This window comes from Chinchilla lanigera, unplaced genomic scaffold, assembly GCF_000276665.1.
Source record: "Chinchilla lanigera isolate Chin_1 unplaced genomic scaffold, ChiLan1.0 scaffold00028, whole genome shotgun sequence".
Lineage (NCBI taxonomy): Eukaryota > Metazoa > Chordata > Mammalia > Rodentia > Chinchillidae > Chinchilla > Chinchilla lanigera.
In genome coordinates this window covers 4302386-4326305 of record NW_004955429.1, presented here as the reverse complement: position 1 = coordinate 4326305, position 23920 = coordinate 4302386, and the positions used below count along the sequence as shown (strand labels likewise).

General features: G+C 42.5%; 1 protein-coding gene across 1 annotated transcript in view; it reads right to left on the bottom strand.

Annotated features, from left to right (window-relative positions):
• Window positions 1-409: 409 nt before the first annotated feature.
• The window catches only part of Prtfdc1 (phosphoribosyl transferase domain containing 1), a 91091-nt gene continuing 67580 nt past the window's right edge, over window positions 410-23920 (bottom strand). Inside the window, 6 exon segments of the mRNA XM_005386898.1 lie at window positions 410-498; window positions 2233-2318; window positions 5191-5240; window positions 5673-5752; window positions 11176-11193; window positions 17924-17989. Of these exon segments, the coding sequence (XP_005386955.1) occupies window positions 451-498; window positions 2233-2318; window positions 5191-5240; window positions 5673-5752; window positions 11176-11193; window positions 17924-17989 (348 nt within the window). The 3' untranslated portion in view covers window positions 410-450.

Below are 23920 nucleotides of genomic sequence, written 5' to 3'. Positions count from 1 at the left end.
TTACTATGGGAACTTAGTTGCATTCCTAGTTTACAGGCTCAGATATTATGTTAAAAGGTTTCCACTTTCTTAATAGTGTAAAATGTTCCAAAAATAGGGTATTAAAGAAGGTTAGGTGAAAAATATTTGAGTAACTAGGTGGGGATAGTCCTGAGAGTAGTAATCAAGCATAATGACTATCAAAACAAAAGAAGGTGCAGCTTAGGAGTGCGAAGGTGGGTAGAACCCTGAGTCAGAAGGTGGAGTGTTTAATCTGGAACAAGACAAACAAAAGCACTGCTTTCTTTTCCTTACAAACCTTTGGTACCCTTTATATTATAATCTCAGGAAACAAAGTGCTCTTAAAACATTTCTTTTTTATCCGCAAGAGACAGACTTTCTATTCTGGCTTCCTGCATGTAGTAGTAGCTGTGATGTTATTTGGGCATCTGACGGTGAGCATTTGCTTGTTTAGACTGGGTATTTTCCTTTACCGTGTTCGCTGATGGCACATATGTGCTGAAACAAAAGATTTAAATGCATCAGTTTCTTAACAAAATACAAAGCACAGAAAACGTGAGGCAGTAATAACAGAATGCCATGCTGTAAGTGATTACTGTTAATTCAGATATATATATAGGTGCCTTTATACAAAAGTCTCCTTGCCTTTTTTTTTTTTTTTTTTTGCCAGGTTCTCAGTATGTAGTCCAGGTTGGCCTTGAGCTCATTCTGTAGTTCAGGTTGGCCTCGAACTTGTGGCAGCCCTCCTGCTTCTGCTGGGATGACAGGCATGCACTACCACATCTGGCTCAAGGCTCTTTGTTATTTTGGTTTTGAGATCTGTTCTGAATCTAGTTTCCCAGCCGCCCCAAAACCAGAATTGCTGAGGGTACCATATGTTTACCTCTGGTGGGGAAAGAAGTCTACTGGTAAAATGATCATTGCTTGGGGAAATAGAGAAATAACAGTGGGAAATAAAGTGTGGACTCCTACTGGGCCACTTTGGGTAACAAGAAATATGTCAGGAATATTTTTATTGCAAGCAACAGAAATGGAGTCAGGCTGATATAGGCAGAAAGGAGGATTCTTGGTAGGATACAAGAGTAACTCACAGAACCCAAGGATGACGTAAATAATGAGATAACTGGAAGGCAGGAACAGGATGGCCTCGACCCAAGGTGCTTGTGGAAGCTTTCTGGGGCCCTGCTTTGTATCAGTGTCCATCCCACAGCCCTTGGTCTCTGTGACTTTTGATTTAAGTTTCCAATTTCTGGCCAGGAGTCATGGTGCATGCCTGTAATCCCAACATTTGGGAGGCTGAGGAAGGAGAATCATGAGTTCCCCATCAGGCTGAGCTACATGGTGAGTTCCAGGTCAGCCTGGACTGCACAGTAAGACTCTGCCTAAAAGTTTCTAATTTTTAAGAGGAAGACACTGGTCAGTCTATGTTAGTCACATGTCTACCTGTGGATCAGGGTGACAAAGCTGGGGATCCACATAAGGGTCAGGGTTCCGTGTCTGTGTGTTGACTGTTTCCCCGAACGGGGAATAGTTATGAACTGCATGCCATTGTAATTGGAACCTGTTCGATGTCAAGCACTGACATGAACCCATTTATAGAACATTGGCTATTTATTATGATTGTGTTAGGTTTCTGGTGCAGAAAAAGAAACAGAGAAAAGGAAAGCCTTTACTCTGGACAAGTTGAGGTGAGGACAACATGCGATACCGAACTTCTCTGGGGCTAAACAAAGGGAGCTGGGGTTTATAAAGACTCTGGTTAGCAGGTAGCACTTAAGGGGCGGGCTTAGCGATGTATCAGGAGCTGATTGGGGGTTTCTTCACATGCGCGGGAAGGGCAAGAGGAAGCTGTACTCGGTTCGGGCTGAGGGGAGAAGAAAGTGGGGGATGGTCATTGAGAAGATAAGCTGTTGTTTTGGGTTTCAGCTGTGTTAGGCCACCACCACCATAATAATTCAGTTATTCATACCCAGGCAGGAACCTATCAGATTGGCTGGGAAGAGTCAGTGACTACGGAGAAAAATCTGCATGGAGCTATCATTGTTTCTTCATCCTAATACCTACTTTGCAGAATGGTTGTGGGAGTTCACTGGGAGTGTGGACACAGTGCCCAATATGTGCCTGACGCAGAAGACACCCATAAAAACAGCCACCATCAGTAATAGTTCAATAATTTGTCCAACTGATGTCACTGTTGTGTTTTTATGAAAATGGGATTAGGGTTTTGCATGCAAGACTTATATTCAGAGCTCTGAAGTATTCATTATAATCTAAGGCATATCCCACCACAAATAAGTTTGGAATCTCAAATCCAGCATCTTAGCAAAGAGAAAGAAAGAAAGAAAAAATAGAGTACATTAAGACTAATACTACCATAGGCTTTTCTTGGTATTCAAACTGTAAGGACTTTTCATTTAGGTAGAAGGAAGTAAGAAAAATGGTATGAAATGCACAAGATAGACCCAGTAGGACTAGGCCAGAATGACTACTGGGATAGACAAGGAAAACAAGCAGACATACATAGGAATAACTGGACTCCTCACAGAGTTGAGAAAGAGCTCAGGAGGCCCAGTGGATAACAAGAAGTGTGCATGAGTTAGTCATGTGGCCTTGTTGTTCCAAGGCAAGCAGAATATCATGACATAAAGCCAAAGGGAACACTCAAAAAAGCACAAAGGGCAGATCAAACAGACAGCATTAGAGGACTGCATCCTACGAATACGTGCGAGACTGCTGCAGCCAGGAAGCAGTTCTTCACTGCTTCAGTCTTCCCAGCTGGGTACAGGGCTGGAAAGCAAAACCTGGGAGACAAATGAAAGAAAAGGGCATTGTTTAGCTGGGGTATAAGAATACGAAGTGTTATTTTAAGGCTGGACTTGGAACCCACAATGCAGAGGACATTAATTAGCTCTTTATCTCTATTGAGAGCAGAAGGAGAGCAAGTGAATTTAAATGTAGCACAAGGTACTTCGCAAAAGAAGACTTTATTGGAAGGAAGATGACATTTTATAGATGAGGATCCTGAGAATCAGGGAGCAGTTCTCCTTCAGACATCCTGTGACAGAGTAAGTGTGCCATGATCTAGTGATTTTTGAGCTATTTTCAGGTTTTAGAATTTCATGTTTGTTTATTTCAGCCCCATAGGGGAGATGAGCTTGCTTGCTTTCACGGAGCTGTCCATCTTTTAGCCCGTGGGCTTGGAGGATGAGCAGTTTTGTCCACGGTGACTGTGTCTCAGATTTCCATCCTTGTGACCAGAGTACTCTCACATGGAGAAACCAACAGATTCGTCCTTACAGAACGTGCTAGGCGTGAAGGATCGGTTTTCTAAAGGATTGCGTTGTGGGAGTACTGGTCAGAAAACCTGCTTGATTCCTCCAAACTGCAGACTTTCTTGAGAAAGCATAATCAAAGAGGAGACACAGGAGCAGAAGAAAAGACCTCAGAGTTTATGTTTAGCATAAGAGAAAGTACCAATGATGAGAAAGGGACTAAAAGTGCAAAGCTTCATAAATCTAGAGAGAAAAAAGAAACAGATTCTGGGCCAGCTAAAAGAATATGCATAAATCCCAGGAAACCCCAGTTGTAACGATAGTGGCTTTACTATGAGCAGTGCAATCTGTGCAATAGGTGTGGCAGCCCAGAGCAGGAAAATTAGAGCCCAGAGACAGTTTAGGAAGCGAAATCTTGGGATGTCAGGAATATAGGAAGGACGATGGGTCAGTAGGACAGTCAGAAATGTGAATGACCCCTCACTCATTGGTAAATAAGTGCAACTCCTACACTTACACTTGCAGTTGATTTTATCAGATAGACTGCCTGGATTTGATCCTGCCTGGCCCTATAGTACGGCTATGACCCTGGCTATCTAATGTGGTTGTCTTCTATTTCTTATTCTATTAAGTAGGCATAACAATAGCAGCTACATTTAGAGATCTCTTGTGAGGATGAAATGAGTTAATCTCTTGTTGCTCCCAGAATAATACCTGGCACATCATGCTAGTGTAAAGTATTACCACTCTTATTATTTTATTTGTTATGGTGCTGGGGATCAAACCCAGTGCGTCCCACAGTAAGCAAGTGCTCTACCACCAAGCTACAGTCCTTGCCCCAGCTGCTACTGTTTTATTTGTTTTTGTTGTAAGTGACACAAGAAACTTGTAATGAATTGGACATGTTTGAAGTGAATGTTTTTCAATTTCAGTTAAAACCTTATCTGTTTAGTGAGTATCTTATACTATTTCCTTACAGCATTTCTGTTTAGTAACCTAACATAACCTTGACACCTATCTTTGATTTCCGAAGCCAATAACCAACAGGAACACACTATTGGGTCCTTCCGCCCACAACTGACACCGTCTAGACTCTATACCTAGCAGAGGAATGAGACTTGTTTTCAGAATAGTGAGTCACTGGCACATGACCCGTCCATACTGTGCCTGTCTCTAATGTTTGTTCAGCTTGATTATGAGAACTGTAGCCAAATTATCTCCGGAGCTTTAGAGCAAATGTAAGTTATAAAAATCAAGCTGAAGTCTGCCTTATGCAAGAAAAAGAATTGGCTCTAGTGTTAGAAAAATAAATAATCTGGCTGCTTGTTTATTGCTTCTGACATTAGAACTAAGCCCATTGCAGGGAGGCATGGGAAAGTGCTCTAGATGAGGAATTCCCTGCAGAACATGGGAGGAGGGTATCGCTGTTTGTTGCCTGTGTTTCTGGATGTCAGATTGGAGGTGACTGTGAGAAGCCTTGCTGTGCCTTAAGACTCAGGCTTGCTCAGTCTCCATTACGCATTGTGTGGTAACAGGTCCTGAAGGCACCTTCTACACCTTCACAGCGCCTTCTATACCTTCACAGCACCTCTGTGATTGTTGGGAAAGGGGCCAGGCAGGGACCATGCGTGTCTGAATCAGGCCAGCATGGTAAGTCTTCCGCTACCCCGAAATGGGTCAGCTGGAGCTCTTTAGAGTTAAAGTCTGCATAAAACCAGACAATAGTAGCTATCACACTGGACAGAAGTCTCTGATCCATGCATGCTACAGGGTTGAAGGCCCTTAATTTTAACAGAGATGATGAGGAGTTTGCAGGACTATAGCCCTACACAGCTTCCACTACCCAGGGAAATCAATAAACCCTTAAGCACAAAGCAAAACACCAGCCCAAAAAACAAAAACAAAAAAACCCACTTACAGTCAGGTCTAAAGCCATCACTTCTTGAGATTCTCTTTACCAACAAACTGTCAATAAAAAAATGGGGATAGCTTTAGTCCTTGCCATCAGTTTAATTACAAGTAGAATTAAACATTGCTGAGGTGCGTGGTTTTTCCCTTGAGCAGGTAGAGCGCTGTCACATCCCTTTGTAACTCCTGCCCTTGGTGCTGTGCCACTGCATCTAGATGAAAGGAAGGGAGCTGAGCAACTGCGCAGGGGCTCATCCAGCTGCTCCGTCAGACAGACAGCTCATAGCCAGGGGGGGCTAAGAAATAGGCAGACACTCCCCCTCCCTGTCCTCTCTGGGGCTAGCAGTCAAAGGGCTATTTTCCCCCAGGGGAAAGGCTCAGTGGTTGCAATAGACGATACTGTCTGGGAAGAGCCTTTTGGGTTAGGATCCCCCTGTACTCGTGGGGAAGAACAGAACTCACCATGCTATGTATGAATGTCCCTCTTCCCTGGCTGCCTTCATCATGTTGGGCTTATATTCCTCTACGCTGCTGAGCAGGGCTTTCACGGTCTTCCCAGTCCCAACAAGATCCTTTGCAAAAGTACAGACAGGTTCAGCAAAACATATCTGAGCAGCATAGTAACATTTTCACCCTTGTGAAATAATGGACCCTTGTTAATAATGGACCCTAATTACAGATGGCATCTCACTGGGGTCAAAGTGAGCAGCACAGCCAGTTCTATTTTCTTATGTGCTCTGCAGGAGGCTTGTTTGGGGGGAATATACCGGTGAATATTTTTTTCCTGCATCTTGGAGCTGTGTGGCAGGGCTAATTCAGCCTTTCGAGAGCATGTGGGGCTCCTTCTCCTTGAGTACACTGGGACTCGTGCATGCACATTCAGGGATAAAATTTGGCCCTGAGGTTATGTAACACAATATGAGATGCATGAATTTTCATGGATATGGGACGGACATCTGCATACAGTGAATGGATAAACACCTCCCCCTGGTACTCCCCACTCAATAGGGGATTCGATGGCTGGGAAGTGAGATGTGTCTGGGCAGCAGCTGGTAAAAACCCATGAGTTCTAGGGGTCCGAGACTGCTGTGAACTCAGGCTCCCCTCCACTGACGAGCTGCGGCTCAATTAGAGTAGAATGGGCTGCCGCAATTCATTGTCTGTGGGACAGAAATCAGCTGTCAGGAGCTGATTATCAACACAAGAGGTCTGAATTTAGCTTGTATAGGGCAATTCGTTTGGCTGGAGGGTCTGCTTCATGGGTTATGTGGACTGTGGCTACACCAGGCACACAGAGGCAGTTGTGGAACAAAAGCCCAAGAATGGCTCCTCTGAAATTTCCCCAGCTGCTAAGACAGACCTGCTCCTGAACGAAAGGTGGCTGCTTGCTGCGTCAGTGCACAAGGCTCATGCCATGTGGCTTGCTCTTTTTTCTTTTACTTTTTTTAAACAGGAAAAAAAAAATGATACAGTTCCCTTAGATTGCCATTTGAAAAAAAAATGATTGTAATTATGATTTTGATATGGGAAGTACTTGAGATTTAAAGTCAGCAAAATCCTTAGCAAAGATATTGAATTTAGGGCAAGGACAGCTCTAACCTTGGCTTTTACTGTTAAATAAAACGGGCTCTTGTGGCTAGTTTACTCTTTGTAGTTGTCTAATTCACATTTCAGTAAAGAACTGTAGGTGTTAGAACCAGTTAAGCCGCTTGTGAAACTGGACGTAAGCCAGGATAGAGTATCACACACCTATTGTTACAAAGCTTGGATACTATATTATTTGAGGCCCGGGATTATAGTTAGCTCCTATTCAATCAGTTTGGAGAGCAAGGCACACAGTGGGAACTCAATAAATCCTTGGCCAATTTGACAACAAGTTCTACATTTTAAAACTCACTGTTAGATTCTTTCAGCTTCCAAATATGGAAAAGGGAAAGCCAGCTTCCCTCCACAATGAGGACACTCTGAAAGAAACAAAACCTATATTGTAGAGTATGATGAAAATCTGGCTCACACAATAATACACATTTTGTTTATAGTTAGGATTTCACGGTTTTCTTATTCGGTGCTGCCCCATCCATCTAATCTAAATGACTGGAGGTTAATCTAGGTATTCCAGATTCATTTTGAAAGCCTTTGTGGAACTACTTGGAATTGCAACTTTAGTATCTACATTCATGTGAGGAGCAGACTGTATTTCCTGCCTGAAGAATCACCCATTAAGTCATTCCACCCTGATAATTCTGGCATTCGCCTGCGCTCAGTGGTTCTTTGGGGTGCAAAAGTTCACTAAGAATTCACGAGGAACACAAGCCATCAAAAACTATACCACCAAGGGAGACGGTGGTCTGTAGATGAATCATGTATTTTTTTGGTACCAGGAATTGAACGCAAGAACTTGTGCTTCCAGGCTGGCCCTTGTGGCCCCTGAGCTACATCCCTCTTCCCTGGATCATGTATTCTGCTGTGATGTATTCCCTGTTCCCAGGTAGCCACCCAAAGCACTGGGGATTCAGTATTTATTCCTAGGTTTTCAATCTGAGGCAAGGGTGGGCTAGAGAAAGAGCTAGGAGGGGCCCAGCGTCAGTGAGATGGTTAGGTCCCGCACACACTTGAAAGACATTGCTCTTCTTCTCCCCTTAGCACACTGGTTATGTTTCATGTTAATTTCTTGTTCAATATCTGTCTTCTCCGCTAGCTTTTAAATTGAAGGAGTAGGGATCAGGTTTGTTTTGCTTACCATTGCATTCCAAGAATGTTTGCATGTAGATGCTCAATAATTTGTTGAATGAAGGAATAATGATTGATTAAGGTTAGTAATTAGTTAAAGTCCACCAATTAATTGGATTCATAGTAACATCTATTTATTTTTTTGGTCTTTTTTGAGGCAGGGTCTTGCTATGCAGTTCAGGCTGGGCTTGAGCTCACTTTGTAGCCCAGGCTGGTCTCGAACTTGCAACAATCCCCTGCCTCAGCCTCCTGAGTGTTATGCACCAGCGTGCCTGGCCTATATAGTAACATCTTAATGCTATCCCACCAAATTAAAATAAGATGGTGTTAACATGTCATTCTGATTAACTAAAGAATGAGAGTATTCCCTCAAAGTAATAAACTTTATCTCTCTTTAGATGATCTTTAATTTATCTGTGTGACTTTTATAATGCTTTAAAAATTGGATGAAATCTTATAGATAGATATCTTACTTATGTCTAATGCAAAAAAGACTTAATTAATAAAAATGCTAACCAATTCCTCCCCAGCCAACCAACAACCCTGCTAAATGTGTACCATGTCAAACACATAAACACATTCTTCCACAGAAATCCCCCACTTGGCCTGGCATATAGCTCAGTGGCACAGCTCCTTCCTGGCAAGTGTGAGGTCCTAAGTTCAATTCCTAGTACCAAAAAAAAAAAAAAAAGAGAGAAAAAAAAAGAAAAAACACAATGCCCCCCTTGAAGCATTTTTCTCTCAGATGTGATGCTTTTATTCCTTAAATCCATTCAACATTTTATCATAAAGCTATGTTTATATGGTCTACTTCTGAAGGAGGTGATGTCATCGTATTCGCTAAGAATCACACTGAGCAAGGAAGCCCCTTGGTATTTTGGACACTTGGCTATGGGTGTAAGCATCAATCCATAGCAGTTAGTTGGTACGTGCGTTCTTAGTTTCACTAAGACTGACCAGCCAGGCCTCTTAGCCAAGTAGAATAACTGGAGAATGTTATGATTCATGTAATGTCCTCATTCATGATTTTTGTTTCAATTTTATGAAGAAAAACATTTCTAAAATACGTTAGTCTGCATTCTTGTCTAAGGACAGTGCACTGCAAATGATTAAATCTGATTTTTTGTTTTCATCCTTCAAAACTTTGCAAAACAGAGTCATCTTTGAAAAAATTAGTTACAACTCTCAGAAATAATGGTGGGTGGTAAGTGGGATTTGGATGTGTACTGATCCTGAGGTTTAATGTAAAAATGACTCAAATATGTTTGAGAATTGAAAGGTTGTAAAGAAAAACACCCCCTTCCCATTTGATCTGTTCTCACCCCAGTTTTGCTCCCGAGAGGCAAGCCCTTTTAACTCTTTTAGCTGTTTTTCTGGTTATTTCCATACTTCTAAAAAAAATTTAGCTGGGTGTGGTAGTGCACACCTGTAATCCCAGCAGTTGGGAGGCTGAGTCAGGAAGATCGCTGTGAGTTCAAGGCCAGGCTGGGCTACAAAGTGAGTTCAAGGCCAGCCTGAACTCCATATGGAAACCCTGTCTCAAAACAAACAAACAAAAAAAATTAACAGTGAATTAAATTAATGTTTTGTATAGCTAGCTATTTGTTTTGAAACATATTTAAGTCATTTATTGATTTTTCAGGTTGCGTGTTCTTAGAAAGGGGGTTTCAATTATGAATGTATACTTTTATTTTAGAAAAACATATTTTATTATATGTATATACTTATTAAAGACAATACTTTTCAAAAGTTATTTATTTATTTATTTATTTATTTATTTATTATGTTTTTGGGGTAGGGTCTTGCTATGCAGTTCAGGCTGGCCTTGAGCTCACTCTGTAGCCCAGGCTGGGCAACGATGCTCCTGCCTCAGCCTCCCGAGTGCTAGGATCACAGGTGTGCATCATCACACCCGGCCAATACTTTCTGTAATATATAAATACAAAAGAATTAAAGAATGTTTGGAAGCAAAATCTAAGGATCCACTAACATTTTTGGGAGGACGGTGGGGATTGTACCCAGGGCTTCATGCGTGCTAGGCAGGTGCTCTGCTACTGAACTACTCTCCCTACCCCTAAGATTTTCTAAGTTTCTGATGCATTTAGTTATTGAAAGATTTTTAAAAATTGTATGTGCCTTAAAATACAGATATCATATTACGCATAGCTAAAGCATTATCACATCTAAGGAAAATGACAATGTCTTAGTATCACCTAAAGTCTACTGTGTATACTCAGATTTCCCCAGGTGCCCTTACATGAGCTTTATAATTTGTCCCATCCGTGACCACACACTGGCTCCACTCCGCTAAGGTTCCAATGTGCTGCTCAAAGGTCCTGTGTGGGAAACTCAGTCCTCAAAGTGACAGTGTTGAAAGGGGGAGCTAAGTAGGTCTCGAGGGCTCTGCCTTTGGGAACTGATTATCCTCCCTATGAGCAGAAGGGGTCCACATAAAAGCAAATTAGGTCCCTTTTGTCTTCACACTCTTGCCTCACCTTGGACTTGAGAGGATGAGGCCCAGAGGCCCAAGAGGAGAGAGGACACAAGCGTCCCAACTCTGGCAGCATGTTCACTTGTGTCCAAGGGAGCGACTGCCCTTAATGTACGAAGATTAGATCCAGGAGTCATGGAGACCGGCATGTAGTAGGTGTTCAAGAAGTGCCTGTGGGCTGAATTAACAACGCTGACTTCTTTCTTTCCCTTCCTCTAACTCATTACACCGGTGATACATCACCTCCGCCTTTCCTTAACGATCTGCACCTTTACCAAGCTGTAGTTAATGTCTGTTTGCTTTTTAATTCTGCACCGAGCAACCCTCTAAAATTCTCTTTTTTTTCTTTTTTGAGTGGGCAACCTTGGGACTTTTTTAGAACACGCTGTGCTGTGGAAACACTTCCCATCTGATAACTGCTCACTGGATCTGAGATGTGTGCCGGTTGCTGTCTTAGTCGTCTCGTTGCACCTAGCTCACTTCCTCCCAGAGAGCCAGCAAAATCTGCAGCCCGGGGCTGCGGGCGAAAACTCCATGGGGACTTTCTAGAGCATGTTCTTTCTTTGCTCTTGCACAATTCTAATCAAAGCTAATCACACCTAGTTTCCTAGTGAAAAAGAAAGCAAGAAAAAAGCCAGGAAGAAGAAAAGGATCATACGAATCTCAGTGATTTTCTTAAATAGGCTGTTCCCACTTTGAATCTTTTAAAGCACAAAATGGTTAGTACACCTCCCTGCCTAAACTGCGGCGCCCTGGTTCCGTGGCCATGGTCACTCCAAGCAGGAGGACAGCCTCCCAGACGACGAGCTGTGTGGTGCGCGCCCAGCACGAGCAGAAGTGTGAATGCAAACCCCACGGAGAAAGGAATGAACTTCAGCCTTTCATTTTATGTGATAATTCACAAAATTGCCAGAATCGTCAGTCAGTGGGCATTTCCACGATTGTTCTCAGCCCTGTCAGATGCAATAAAAAGGAGTGATTTAAACAGTTAAGGCAGCCAAGGGAGAACTTTTGGCAGGTTCTGATGCTTCATGCTGGCGTTTGACTAGGGACTTATTTGAGGGTGGGTTGCGGGGGAGCGGTGAGGTGGTGGGGGTGTCTCCTGAAATCCCGCACTCACCCTGCACATCTGTGTTTCCTCGCTGCCGGATTCGGGCCCGTTTCCGTGCACTTGGTTTTATTCCACCCTTTCAGAAGTTTCTATTGAACATGAATAAAATCTTCTTGCTCTAATGGATACACACATTTTGTGAAGTGCCAGGCTTAAATCAACTTTGAAAAAAAACCACCCCGAGAGCACGTTGCGCAGACAGTTTAAACACACAGGGTAAAATGCTTTTAGCAGTGCGAGCCGGGAGCCATTGAACTTAGTTGTCGAGGGTTCCCTTTATCCCACAGCAATGACCTAGTTAAGAGCCATGACTCAGCCAGCTCCGCTGAAAGCAAAAGAAGAAAGGAAAGGAAGGAAGAAAGAAAAGAAAAAAGAACAGAAAAGGAAGAAGGAGAAAGGTACCCACAAGCCTCCTTTTTCTTTTTCTGGGGTTTTTGAGACAGAGCCTCCTTATGGAGTCTTGGCTGGCTTTGAACTCACTGTAGCCCAGGCTGGCTACCCCATCGTGCGACCTCTCTGCCTCCGCCTCCTGAGGGCTGTGAATATAGATGTGCAGCACCATCCGTGCCCAATTTATACTCTCCTTTCTCTCTCTCTTTTTCTTCTTCTTCTTCTTTTTTCCTTTTGTTATGAGAGCTGGAACTGAGGGCCTCTGCAGTGAGATACACCCGCTGCCTTTTTAAATTTTTAAATTTGAGACAGGGCCTCATCAAGTCCTTAAGTTGTCTACACTGGGTTTGAACATGCAGTCCTCTGGCCCTCAGCCTCCCAGCATGATGGGATTATAGGCATGCACTACTGTGCCTGGCCCTTTTTTCAGATTTTTAAGGCCCCGGGAAAGAGGCTTGCCGTGGGAAGACATTTGGTGTGCTGCTTTGGGCGCTGAGCATTTAAGGAGAGCAAGTTTCGGTCAGAGTTGTGATGTAATAAATGCAATTTAAATGTAAATTTAAGCTTCTGGTGAATGGTGTGATGATGATCAGAGATGGGAGAAGCAATACAATGCCCTTGAGCAAGCCTTCCATCTGGTGCGGCTGCTCATGGCACTTTCTGATTTTCTTCTCCAGTCCTTCTAACTAGAACACACTGATTATCGAGTGCTTTTTCCTCTTACAGTTTGCCTAGGTGGCGTATGTTCTGCACGATGGAGCGATTCCGAGATGCCTCTGAGGTTGCATTTTAAACCCCCGAATCTCTTTCTTGGGAATGGAGCAGGCCACATGGACATCTTCGTCTTAACCAAAGGTTAAGTGACCTTCCCAAGCTCTGCCCTCCAGCCTGCAACATGTAGCTCCACATCCTTCCCCTTGCGTCTCTTGCAAACCTCTGCCCCTGCAGACAGCTGTCCCACCTCAAAGCTTTTGTCCTCCAGCCCTGACCTCACTCAGCTGTCCATGTGTCCTTTGTCCTGACCTCTTACTTTCACTTAACTTTTTTCTCTTTTTAAAATTTAATTTAATTTAATTTTTGTCTTTTTTGAGACAGGGTCTCAGTATGCAGTTCAGGCTGAACATGAGCTTACTGCAGCCCAAGCTGGCCTCAAACTCACAACAATCCTCCTGTCTCAGCCTCCCGAGTGCTGGGATTACAGGTATGCACCACCACGCCGGGCTCTCTTTTTTTATTTTAAAGAAAAGAAAAATAAACAATAAAAACAATGGTGTAAAATTTCAAAGCAAGATTGTGGGAGAGTAACAATGGTTAGTACATTGTGTATGGTTATCTTCAAAGTAGTTACTCAGGTTACAAGATACAGGCATGAAAAATTGATCAAGCGATATAGGCATAGACCTTTCTTTTCAATGAGTTAATAGCAATTAGTAGTATAACTATCTTGTGTGTATATATATACATATATATATATTTTTTCCTCTTCCTTCTTTTCTCCTTTCCCCCATTCTTTTTTGTTTTTTGGTTTTTCTCCGGTACCGGGAACCAAACTCACGACCTTGCACATGCCAGGCAGGTGCTTTTGCCGCTGAGCTAAATTCCCAGCCCTTTCCCCATTCTTGTTTCTCTTTCCTTTTGAGCATTTGTTTTACATTTCATAGTATCTATTGTACATTTTGGGTCTTATTTGCTCTTTCAGCTTCTTACACTAGGGAGACAATATGATGTTTACACATATGAGACTGATTTATTTCCCTTATGAGTATGGCCTCAAGTTGCATCTCAAATTTATCCTTCTTTATAGCTGAGTAGTACTCCACCATATTAAAAATACCACATCTTTTTTATCTATTCCTTAGTTTATGGGCATTTGGGTTGTTTCCAAGATTTTGCTATGACAAACTGTGCTGCTATAAACATGGGTGCACATATATCACTGTGGTATGATGTTCTACTGTTGGTGGCAATGTAGACTGGTGCAACCACTTTGAAAATCAGTCTGTAGATTCCTCAAAAAACTAGGATTAGAGGTGCCATTAGACCCAGCTATTCCCTTTCTGGGTATTTTCCTAGAAGAATTAAGATCATCACTTAACTTTTCCTATCCTTCAAGCCATTCCTCATGGAGCAACCAAAATATTCTTCTTACAGTACAAATTGCATCTCACCACTTGCCGACAGAAAACTTGCCATTTGGCTTAAATTTACCTTTGGCTTAAATTTTACCTTCTGCCGTGTCCTCTTGTTCCCCAATTTTTTTTTTTTTTTTTGTACAGAAATCTAACTCAGGACCTTGCGCTTGCCAGACAGGTACCTGTGCAGCTGAGCTATATCCCCAGCCCTTGTTCCCAAATTAATTGAAAACCTCTTTCTGATTTGTATGGAAGAGGACCATACACTTACTAGTCACCAATACTGATTCCAACCTATTAGGGTCCAGCCCTTTGCACAGTGTTGGAGATAGGACAGGGAACAAGACAGGCCCAGTTCATGCTGACTTTCTGGTTGGGTAACAGAGTTTTTTAAAGCCCCAAAGTAAACACTACAAATAGTAGAGTAGACTGTAATGGAAACAGGGTACACACATAACTTGGCTGAGGGGAAGAATGTGGATTTATTTTCGGTAGCATCTCAGGGGAGTATTCCCATATGGAGGAGACATTTAGGCTGGAACTTGAAGGATAAGAGCAAAGAAGATTCCAGGGAGATGCCACAGCTTGCCCAGGTCTTAACAGGAAGGTGCTTAGCCAGCATGGTTAGGTCACTGTGGGGGAGGATATTGGGGATGTGTGATTGGGAAGCAGGCAGGTCACACAGGTCTTATAGGTTGCAGTGAGGAATTCGGACCATATTCGCAGAGCTCTGGGAGTAAGGTTTCCAGGTAAAGATACAGAACATCCAGTGACATCTGAATTTTAGGCAAACAAATAATTTTTTGGTATTAGTGTCCCAAATCTTACATGCACTATATGACACATGCATGGGCTATACTTATACTAAAATTTTATTCATTATTTAAAATTCAAATTTAGCTGGGCATCTTGGTTTTTTTTTTTGGTTATTTTTGTTTGTTGTTATTGAGTTTGACAACCCTAAATTAGAGACCACTGGACCGTTTTCAGCTAGCAAGTGATGTGATCCAATTTCTATTTTCAAAAGATCCCTTTGGCAGCTTTGTGGTGAATGTTTTGGAGGACCGTGAAAATTAAATGAAGATAAAAGTTCAGGGACGCTCATTAGGTTATCAGAGCAGGTCAGAAGAGGGCCTCACCCAAGAGACCAGGGCCTCCCAAACCTTGATGTGCTCATGAATCATCTAGGGATCTCCTTGAAATGAAGACTTTATTTCAGTAGATCTGGGCTAGGATCTGTGATTCTACATTTCTAACACCCCCCCCCAGGGGACACTGACCTTGCTGGTTCTTAGATCAAATGTTTGCAAGCTATGGCTCATGGGTCAAATTTGTCCTGTTATCTCTTTCTATAAATAAAGTTTTATTGGAACACAGCTATTTCTGTTTGTCTTCACATTATCTGTGACCGGTTTATGTTATAACATAAGAGTTGAGTAACTGCAAGAGACTGTCAGGCCACAGAGTCTAAAATATTCACTATCTGGTCCTTTAGAAGGAAAGTTTGCTGACTGTCAAGCTAGACCACAATTTGAGCAGCAAGGTTCAAGACCTAGGGGGAATAGTAAGGGAGAGAAACAGATAGATTTCACATGTGTTTGAAAGCATATGGTGTAGCCTGCCCTGGCTGATCCAATCATTGCTTCTGATAGAGTGAGGGACCCTGAACTGCAGAGTCCTTAACTCAAGTTAGTGTGACAGCTGAGAACCTGGCTAGTTAGTATTGGTTCATCTTAGAAATATTTACTGGTACGTCCTAAGCCCAAGGATTCTACTTGGCATGTGTTGAAACATATATGGAAATGCATCTGTGTGCACACAGAGTGTAAAGATACACTTAAAAAGAACCTTGGAACCTGGAGGAAATAATTTTGTTATGCTGGAAAGAAGCTAGAGCCATGTCCTTCTTGTTTGTACTACTGGCTGGCTGTCCATCTCTTCTCCCTAAATTTCTACAGCCCCTATGTTTTCATGGGGCGGGGGCATTCTTTGCGGTAATTATGGAGGAGATGCTGAAGTAGAGAGCTATCTTCTGTTCACTCCAGTCCTAAGAAGAAGCCATCCTGTCTACCACCTCCTCACTAGCTTTTCACCACTGTGACCAAAATACCAGACATGCATGACTTAAGGGTGGAGAGGTTTATTTTGCTCATGGTTCCAGAGATTTCCATCCATGGCTGGGGGGCTCCAAGCTGGAAACACAATGGGAGAACATGGTAAAGGAGAGCTGCTTGCCTTGAGGTAGCCAGGAAGCAGAGAGAGAGGGAAAGATCTAGCAAGGTGAAGGGTCTGGGGCCAAGAGGTATCTTCAAAGGTGAACTCTCTTCTGTAACAGCCCACTCAGCCACAAACTCATCAATACATTAACTCACTGATGACACTGGTGCCTTCTTGATCCAGTCACCTACCTATGCCTTCCCTCTGAACACTGCCGTTAATGCATTAGTCTTTGGGGGGGCACTCCACCTTTGAACCAGCTTTTAAAGAAAGGGAAAATCCAGTGTTTAGCTATGAGGGAAATCCCTTTACAACAAACCACAAGATGATTTTATTACCAAGGAGAAAGGAAGCACAGTTCTATGGTACAATTTTTTATCTTGTCATTCATTTGGGAATTTTAGCACTGTCACTTCGACAGATGGCATAGCCAAAGCACAAGGCAAGATATTTCCCTTTTATAATAAACCTATCAGGCAACATCATGCAGAGAAGTACCAGAATGACACCTTTAAAGACCACTTCAGGATAGTATAAGTTTATGAATTTCGGGAAATCGCTCTGAGTATTTTAGTTTCTAGAATGTTATTGTATGCACTGGTGTAGTAACATCGAATAACGGCCCAGGGGTGCATTTATAGACACAAGTTAATTTCAATTGCTCTGAAGCAGAATTTACTACTCAGTGGAAATTTAGTACTTGGAACCCACTGCGTTATCTTCAGAGTCCGGGAAAGCAGGGTGTTCTGCGGTTAGAATCCTTGCGGCTCTGTAGCATTCCCAATATTACGATACATGCTTTTATTAAATGTGGCTGCTATTCTTTTTCCTCATCCGGGAATTGCATAACAATAACAACCGCAAGTGTGAGAGATTAAGCTTGTGTAATAGCTGGTCCATTTTACTTAGCAGCCTGAGGCTGTACAGGGATAATGAATGCAAGCTTGGTGAGTACAGGTGAACCAAAACGAATTCTGCATTGCTCTGCTGCTTCGTTCACAGAGAATTTACATTTCAAATGACATTCCGAAAGGATCCTCTGCTTTACGAAACAACCCTGCCTTCCAATTTAAGTATTTATGACAGAAGCTGAATAGTCTTTCCACTTTCTAATTAGGAATTGGTGAGTTTGGAGCTTCCAGTTAAAATTGGAGGTGTTTCCCCCATCATCTAATAGGTTACGTTCTTTTTAATAAGGAAAAAAAGGCAAGGGGCTAAAAATGTGCTCTCAGGAAACTCTTTTGTGTCTCTTCTTCCCTCCCTTGGTTCTGTACATTTCAACAAACCTGTTTAAATGTCGCACTACAGTGCCTAGGTGCAGAGGCACAGATGAGAGATACAAAGCAGACAAAGGAGAAAGCGTCCTTTTCAGCCGGTGCTCTGAAAGGGTGAAGAGAAAGGGACGGAGCAAGGAGGGCCAGGGGCTTTGTTTTCTGAAATAAGACTGGAACTGAAAGCTTGGAGAAGGATTTTGTCTGCATCATGCCCTGGATGCATTCTAAAAGGAGTGTTTTAGAAAGGAAAGGAAAATCATTAAAAGGACTCGCACATCCATTTGCATGAATTAGCAAACCTGGGAGAATGTCTGCGATGTATTGCATGTGTAATACCGAAATGAAGGTCACGGATGTCCCCAGACATCAGTGCAGACTGTGCAGTTACATTAACAAACCTGGCCAGCCAGTACTGAAAGATCCTCGCCTCCTGTGATCTGCGTCTTGTCCATGGACTGATCATTCTACAGAAAAGGAGGAAAAAAAGAAGAAAAGGAAGATGATGTTTTACTGCATCAGAAAACCTTTAAAGCACATTTTCCTATCTACAGTACTCAGTCAGTGGAGAGGTTGTGCCTTACAAATGTAGCACAAATTGTCTTACAGACTCATGGTTGCCTATGGTTACCAAGAGCTGCTCGCCAGCACTGCCCTTGAGACAAAGCTTTCTAATGACTGGCAGGGAGACGGTGAAGAAGGGGGATGGAGGGGTGGAGAGAGGACAAATAAACAAAACTTTGAGGCAAAACACCATGGAGAGTGCCAAAACCTATCTCGAAGCAGGCAGAACTGAAGAGCCACACCCTCAACTTCTTGAAGGTGGGGGTAGGGGAGCCGTGGGTGTGGCCAAGCATCTGTCTGCTCTGCCTGCCAGCCCCAGTGACCAGCCTGCAGTGGAGAGCAAGAGAGCAGCCTCGGGAGACCAAGGCTGCTCCTCCTGCCACAGGAGATCTACCCACTAGGTGATGGCAGGGACCTGGGATCAGAACATATTGCACTTAGAACTTCTCACTGAATGACCAAGCCTCAGGACGTTCCTGCAGGTCCAGGACTAGGAGAATCACAACCATACTTAGAAGACTTTAATTCCAATTTTCTTCAGGTTTGTGACTGCTCACTTTTGCAATGTTATGCATAGGACCTTACCCCATCCTATTAAAATCTCACAAAAGAAATACACAAAGAAAAAAACAATGGATTGTTACAGAGTGAAGATCACAGTGATGTCACGGAGGCCAAGCAGGAAACCAAGCGCTGACAACACGTCTTCTGCCTCGTCACAGATGCACACTGTTAGAGGAACCAAAGCAGAGACACTCAGGCCACTGGCTTCATGACCAAGCAAGAAAGCGGTGTTGCAATGCCTTGATCCGGAGATAACCTCAGGGAGGAGAAGACAATACAGACATCACATGCTCTGCATCCTGAACCAGGAAATCTAAGGGACAGCTGTTCATTTCACCAGCTCAGCACTCTTGTTACTTGTCCTAGCCAGGAGGCTGAGACTCTTCTTGGGGGAGCCTGGGGGAGTCTGTTCTTAAGGGCTCCAGAGGGCCAGGCTGCCCCAGGGCAGGTCAAGCAGCTCCCCAAGGAGGCTACATCCAGCCTTAGCCTTCTCACAACTCAGGTCAGGTCCCCCTTGAACTAGGAATTTTCTTAGACTATTTTGAAATGGATTCTGTCCCTTGCAACTGAGAATCTCCATCTAACAGATAGTCACTTTGTCAGGGAACTGGTTTGGTTAGGCAGGAAGGGAAAAAGTAGACAAACTACTAATTTGACAGTTTTGCCACTGAAGCACCTTTTGTCTTTTTAGCTGCCCGATCCAATGTAAAAAAATAAAAAGCATCTTTTTTTTTTTAATAAAAAGCATCTTAATTTAAAAAATTATTTTTGCAGTATTGGGGATTGAACCCAGGGCCTTTACATTGAGCTATAGGCCTAATCCTTTCTAATTTTATTTTGAGACAGTGTTTCAGTAAGTTGCTAAGTTGCCTAGGGTGGGAACAAACTCATGATCCTCCTGCCTCAGCCTCCTTAGAGTGCTGGAATTCTGCATGTGCACCATGATGTCTGGCTACCTCAAAATGTTTTTACTTGCACTTGCTGAAGCATTCTCACCTTTCTGTGGAGGGAGGACCTTTACATTGAGCTATAGGCCTAATCCTTTCTAATTTTATTTTGAGACAGTGTTTCAGTAAGTTGCTAAGTTGCCTAGGGTGGGAACAAACTCATGATCCTCCTGCCTCAGCCTCCTTAGAGTGCTGGAATTCTGCATGTGCACCATGATGTCTGGCTATCTTAAAATGTTTTTACTTGCACTTGCTGAAGCATTCTCACCTTTCTGTGGTGGGAGGCAATGACAGAGAGTTGCCCTGTAGTTCATCCTGAAAATGGCTCATCACGTTAGAAAAACTAATCATCTTCTTATGAGAACTAATCCAAAAGGAGAAAAAAAAAAAATCACAGAGTATCCAAAATTCACTGATCCTTGGCTATGTTTTGTTTTTGAGACAAGGCCACCCTATATAGCCCAGGCTGGCCCTAAACTAACTATGCAGCACAGGCTGGCCTTGAATTTGTGGTGATCTTCCTGCCTCAGCCTCCCAGGTGATGGGATTACAGGTGTACACTACCACTCCAGGATCTTTGGCTGTTTTTGTACAGGTGAAAGCAATCATATGTTCAAAGACAGCCATGACGCTGGTTAAGAACTTGTCAAAAATGTCAAAAGAGAGTTAGAAGTACTGAGATACAGGGCTGAACATGGACAGAATATTTACATATTAGATTCAGCAATGTTGTTACCAGTGTTAGGAAAAATAAAATTTCATTCTCCCCAGGGACTGGGGTAACAAGAATTGGATATAACTACTAAACCACAAAGTTTAATGCAACCAATGAGATTTATACTCTGCCAGATCAGAGTAAATGTCACAGTCACCCCACTGTCGTCACTGAATGTTTATGTCCATTATCATTTGTCAAAAACAAACAAACAAACAAACAAAAGCATAGACCATCAGGAAGCTAAGTAACGCACTCAAAGATACACAGCTCTGTGTGCTGCCAAGCAAGCCTCATTTAGGAAGGCCTTTCTCAGGCCAAGTTTATAAACATGTTTTTCATATTAGATCTGTCCTTAACCCATCTGGAATTCATATCTTCCAAGCATGTATCCAGTCAATTATCCCCAATAAGCATTTATTAAATTGCTTATTATTTTCCCTACTAGTGTGAAATATCATTTTTATCATATCTTTCATTCTCATATGTATCAGTTTCTATATTCTTCCAGTCTCACATTAGAACTGACATGTCAAATTAATTAATCCAACCAGTCAGTTAAATATAAATAGAAAATAACACTTTAACTTGTTTATTTGGGTATTCAAATCATATTGTTATAATTATCATAGCTCTTTAGCATGATTTAATATCTGATAGGGTAAGTACTCACATTTTTGCTCTTGTTATATTGCCTTGGGTCCTTTTGTACACTTCCCTTCCAGTCCGGTGGGCTGTTTGTAAGATTGAATGAATACATGTAGAACATGTAGAACTGAGCATGGCACTCAGTTGACACTCAATATGTCAGATACTCAGTGCTCTGACTTGGAACCTAGATAGCCCCCAAGGGCGCATATGTTAAAGTTTGGTTGATCCCAGCTTGATGCTCCTGGGAGGTGGGCAGTGGACTCATTGAGAGGCGGAGCCTAGAGAGAGGTCCTCAGGTCATTGGACCTGAGGTCATTGGCCTTGAGTGGAAGGGTGGTGCACCAGATCCTTCATCTTTCTGTCTCTGACTTCCTGGCCATAAGGTGATTGTTTTTTTTCTGCCACTTGCTTCTGCCATGCTGTGCTGCCTCACCAGGCACAAAAGCAACAGGGCTGATCAATTACGAACTGAAACCTTCCAGACTGTGAGTTGGAACAAACCTTTTCTCTTTAGAAGTCAGTGATTTCAGCTATTTGTTATAATGATGGAAAGCTGAGGAACACTTAGGGTAAATATGAAAAGTTTCTTTGTCTTCTTCCTTACCTCCTCTCCAAGGAAATGGTCACACTTCTCCACTCCCATTCTGGAGTCTGGAACACTTCTGGTTTAATGACTTCTTTGTTTCTTCCTGAGAGTGAATCATATTTCATTGTACATGTGTACCATTTTTTTTTTTTAACCATTCATTGTTTGAAAGATATTTGGGTTGTTTCTACCTCTGACCTATTGTTAATAATGCTCTTATGAACATTGGTGTATAACCTAACAAGTTTTGATGTGTTATATTTTCACTATCATTATGTCCAAAATGTTACATAATTTCTATTGTGATTTCTACTTTAGTTCATAGGTGGCTTAGAATTATATTGTTTAGCATTCATACATTTTGGATTTTCTGTATCTTTCTGACACTTATTGCTGATTTAATTATGCCTAATCACAGAGCATATGGAATGATTTCAATCCTCTGAAAACTGTTGAGAGTTGCTGCAAACTAATATATGATCTTTATTTTTTTAATTGTTTTTTTTTTCTCTTTCCCTTTTCTGGTTTTTTGACACAGCCTCAATATGCAGCTTAGGCTGGCTTTGAACTCACTATGTACATAGCCCAGGCTGCCCTCAAACACATGGTGATCCTCCTGCCTTAGCCTCCTAAGTGCTAGGATTTTAGGCATGCACCACCACACTTGCTTTATCTGTGTTTCATTTTATAACAAAGTCTCACTATGTAGCCTAGGCTGGCCTTGAATTCAGCCACCTGAGTACTGTGATTACAGGTGTGTGCCACCACACTGCATTTTGTTTGGTCTGTTTATTATAAATATTCTCTGTGTATTTAACAGACTGTTTACTATGTCTTTTTTGTTTTGTTTTGTTTTTTTTTCCAGTACTGGGAGTCAAACTTATGACCTTGTGCTTGCCAGGCAAGCACTGTGCCACTGAGCTAAATCCCCAGCCCCTATGTCATTTTTTTGATGGAGTATTTTATATGTATCAGCTATATCAAGTGTGATACTTGAGTTGTTTATATGTCCGCTTGTTCTATTATTAATTATGATTATAGATTTAAAAAACAAACAAAGAGTCTCTGCCATTGGTGCACCCATGCCAGACAGGAGTTCCTTACTCAGTAGGTCTGGGAACTGCTCTCACAGGGGTTCACATGTGGGCCCTCTCTGCACATGCCCTGTGCCAAGTGAGCAGGCACTCCAAGAGCTGCTGATACCACAGTTCGAGTCTGTGCTTTACTTGCACCCTGACTTCCTGGAGGGCACAGACATGGACAGTCTGTGTTTGCTGTTGGTGCGGCCGGCATCTGGCTCCTGTACATGTCCTGAACTGACTGGAGACACAGAACCAGGTGGTCCACAAACTGTTGACCCTGCAGTTTGTGTCTGGGTTTTGCCTATACCCTGAACTGCCTGGGGACACAGGTCCACTGGGCAGAGATTGTCACACAAGTGCAACCCGAGTCTGGGCTGTATACATGCCCTGAACTGCAAGGGGATGCTAGATTAGATGGTTTGCCATCAGCTGACACCAATGCCTGCGTCTCAGACCTGGGATAACTAAATACACTTCAGCAACTGCCGTAAAACTCCAGACTAAGTAGTGCATCTCAGTGGACACTGAGGGGAAACCTGACCAACAGGAAAACTAGGGACACTAGTGGCCTTTGCTGTGCAGCCATTGAAGAGGGAAACTGACCTTTCTGCATCTGGTATCAAACATGACAAGATGAAGGATTAAAACACAATCTCAGAACTCCACCCTACTCAGAACAAGTCCAGGAGACATAGACATAGGAGAACTTGGTAAACATATGCCTGAAATTGCTGAAATGATTGCAATGGAAGTAAAGAAACAACCCCATCATCTCATAGAAGAGATGAGATCAGAAATAATCTCACAGGCAAAAAAATGAAATGACAATAATAACGAAAGAACTGCTCAAAAGGTCTGAAGAAGAAACATAAGAAAATAGAAGAACAAAGGCAATGGATGGAAACGTTAAATGACAAATATGGAAAGGGCTTAGAATGCATGAACCAGATTCAAAGAGACTTCCAGGAAATCAAAGCTTCCACTGAAAGCTGACAGAACTGCTTGAATGAAGCTGAAGATAGAATTTCAGATTTTGGAGACAGCACGGCAGTTAGTGACCATGAAAGAAAGGATCTCTTACAATCAAGAAGGATCCAGGAAGAATCAATTCAACAGCTGCAAGATGAGGCAAAGAGGAATAATGTATGACTAATAGGAGTCAATGAAACAGCAGGAGGCAACACAACTGACATAAAAAGAATATTTGCGGAAATAACAGCAGAAAATTTCCCAAGTATGGAAACAGAACCTGATATACAGGTAAAGGAGGCATATAGAACTCCAATCAA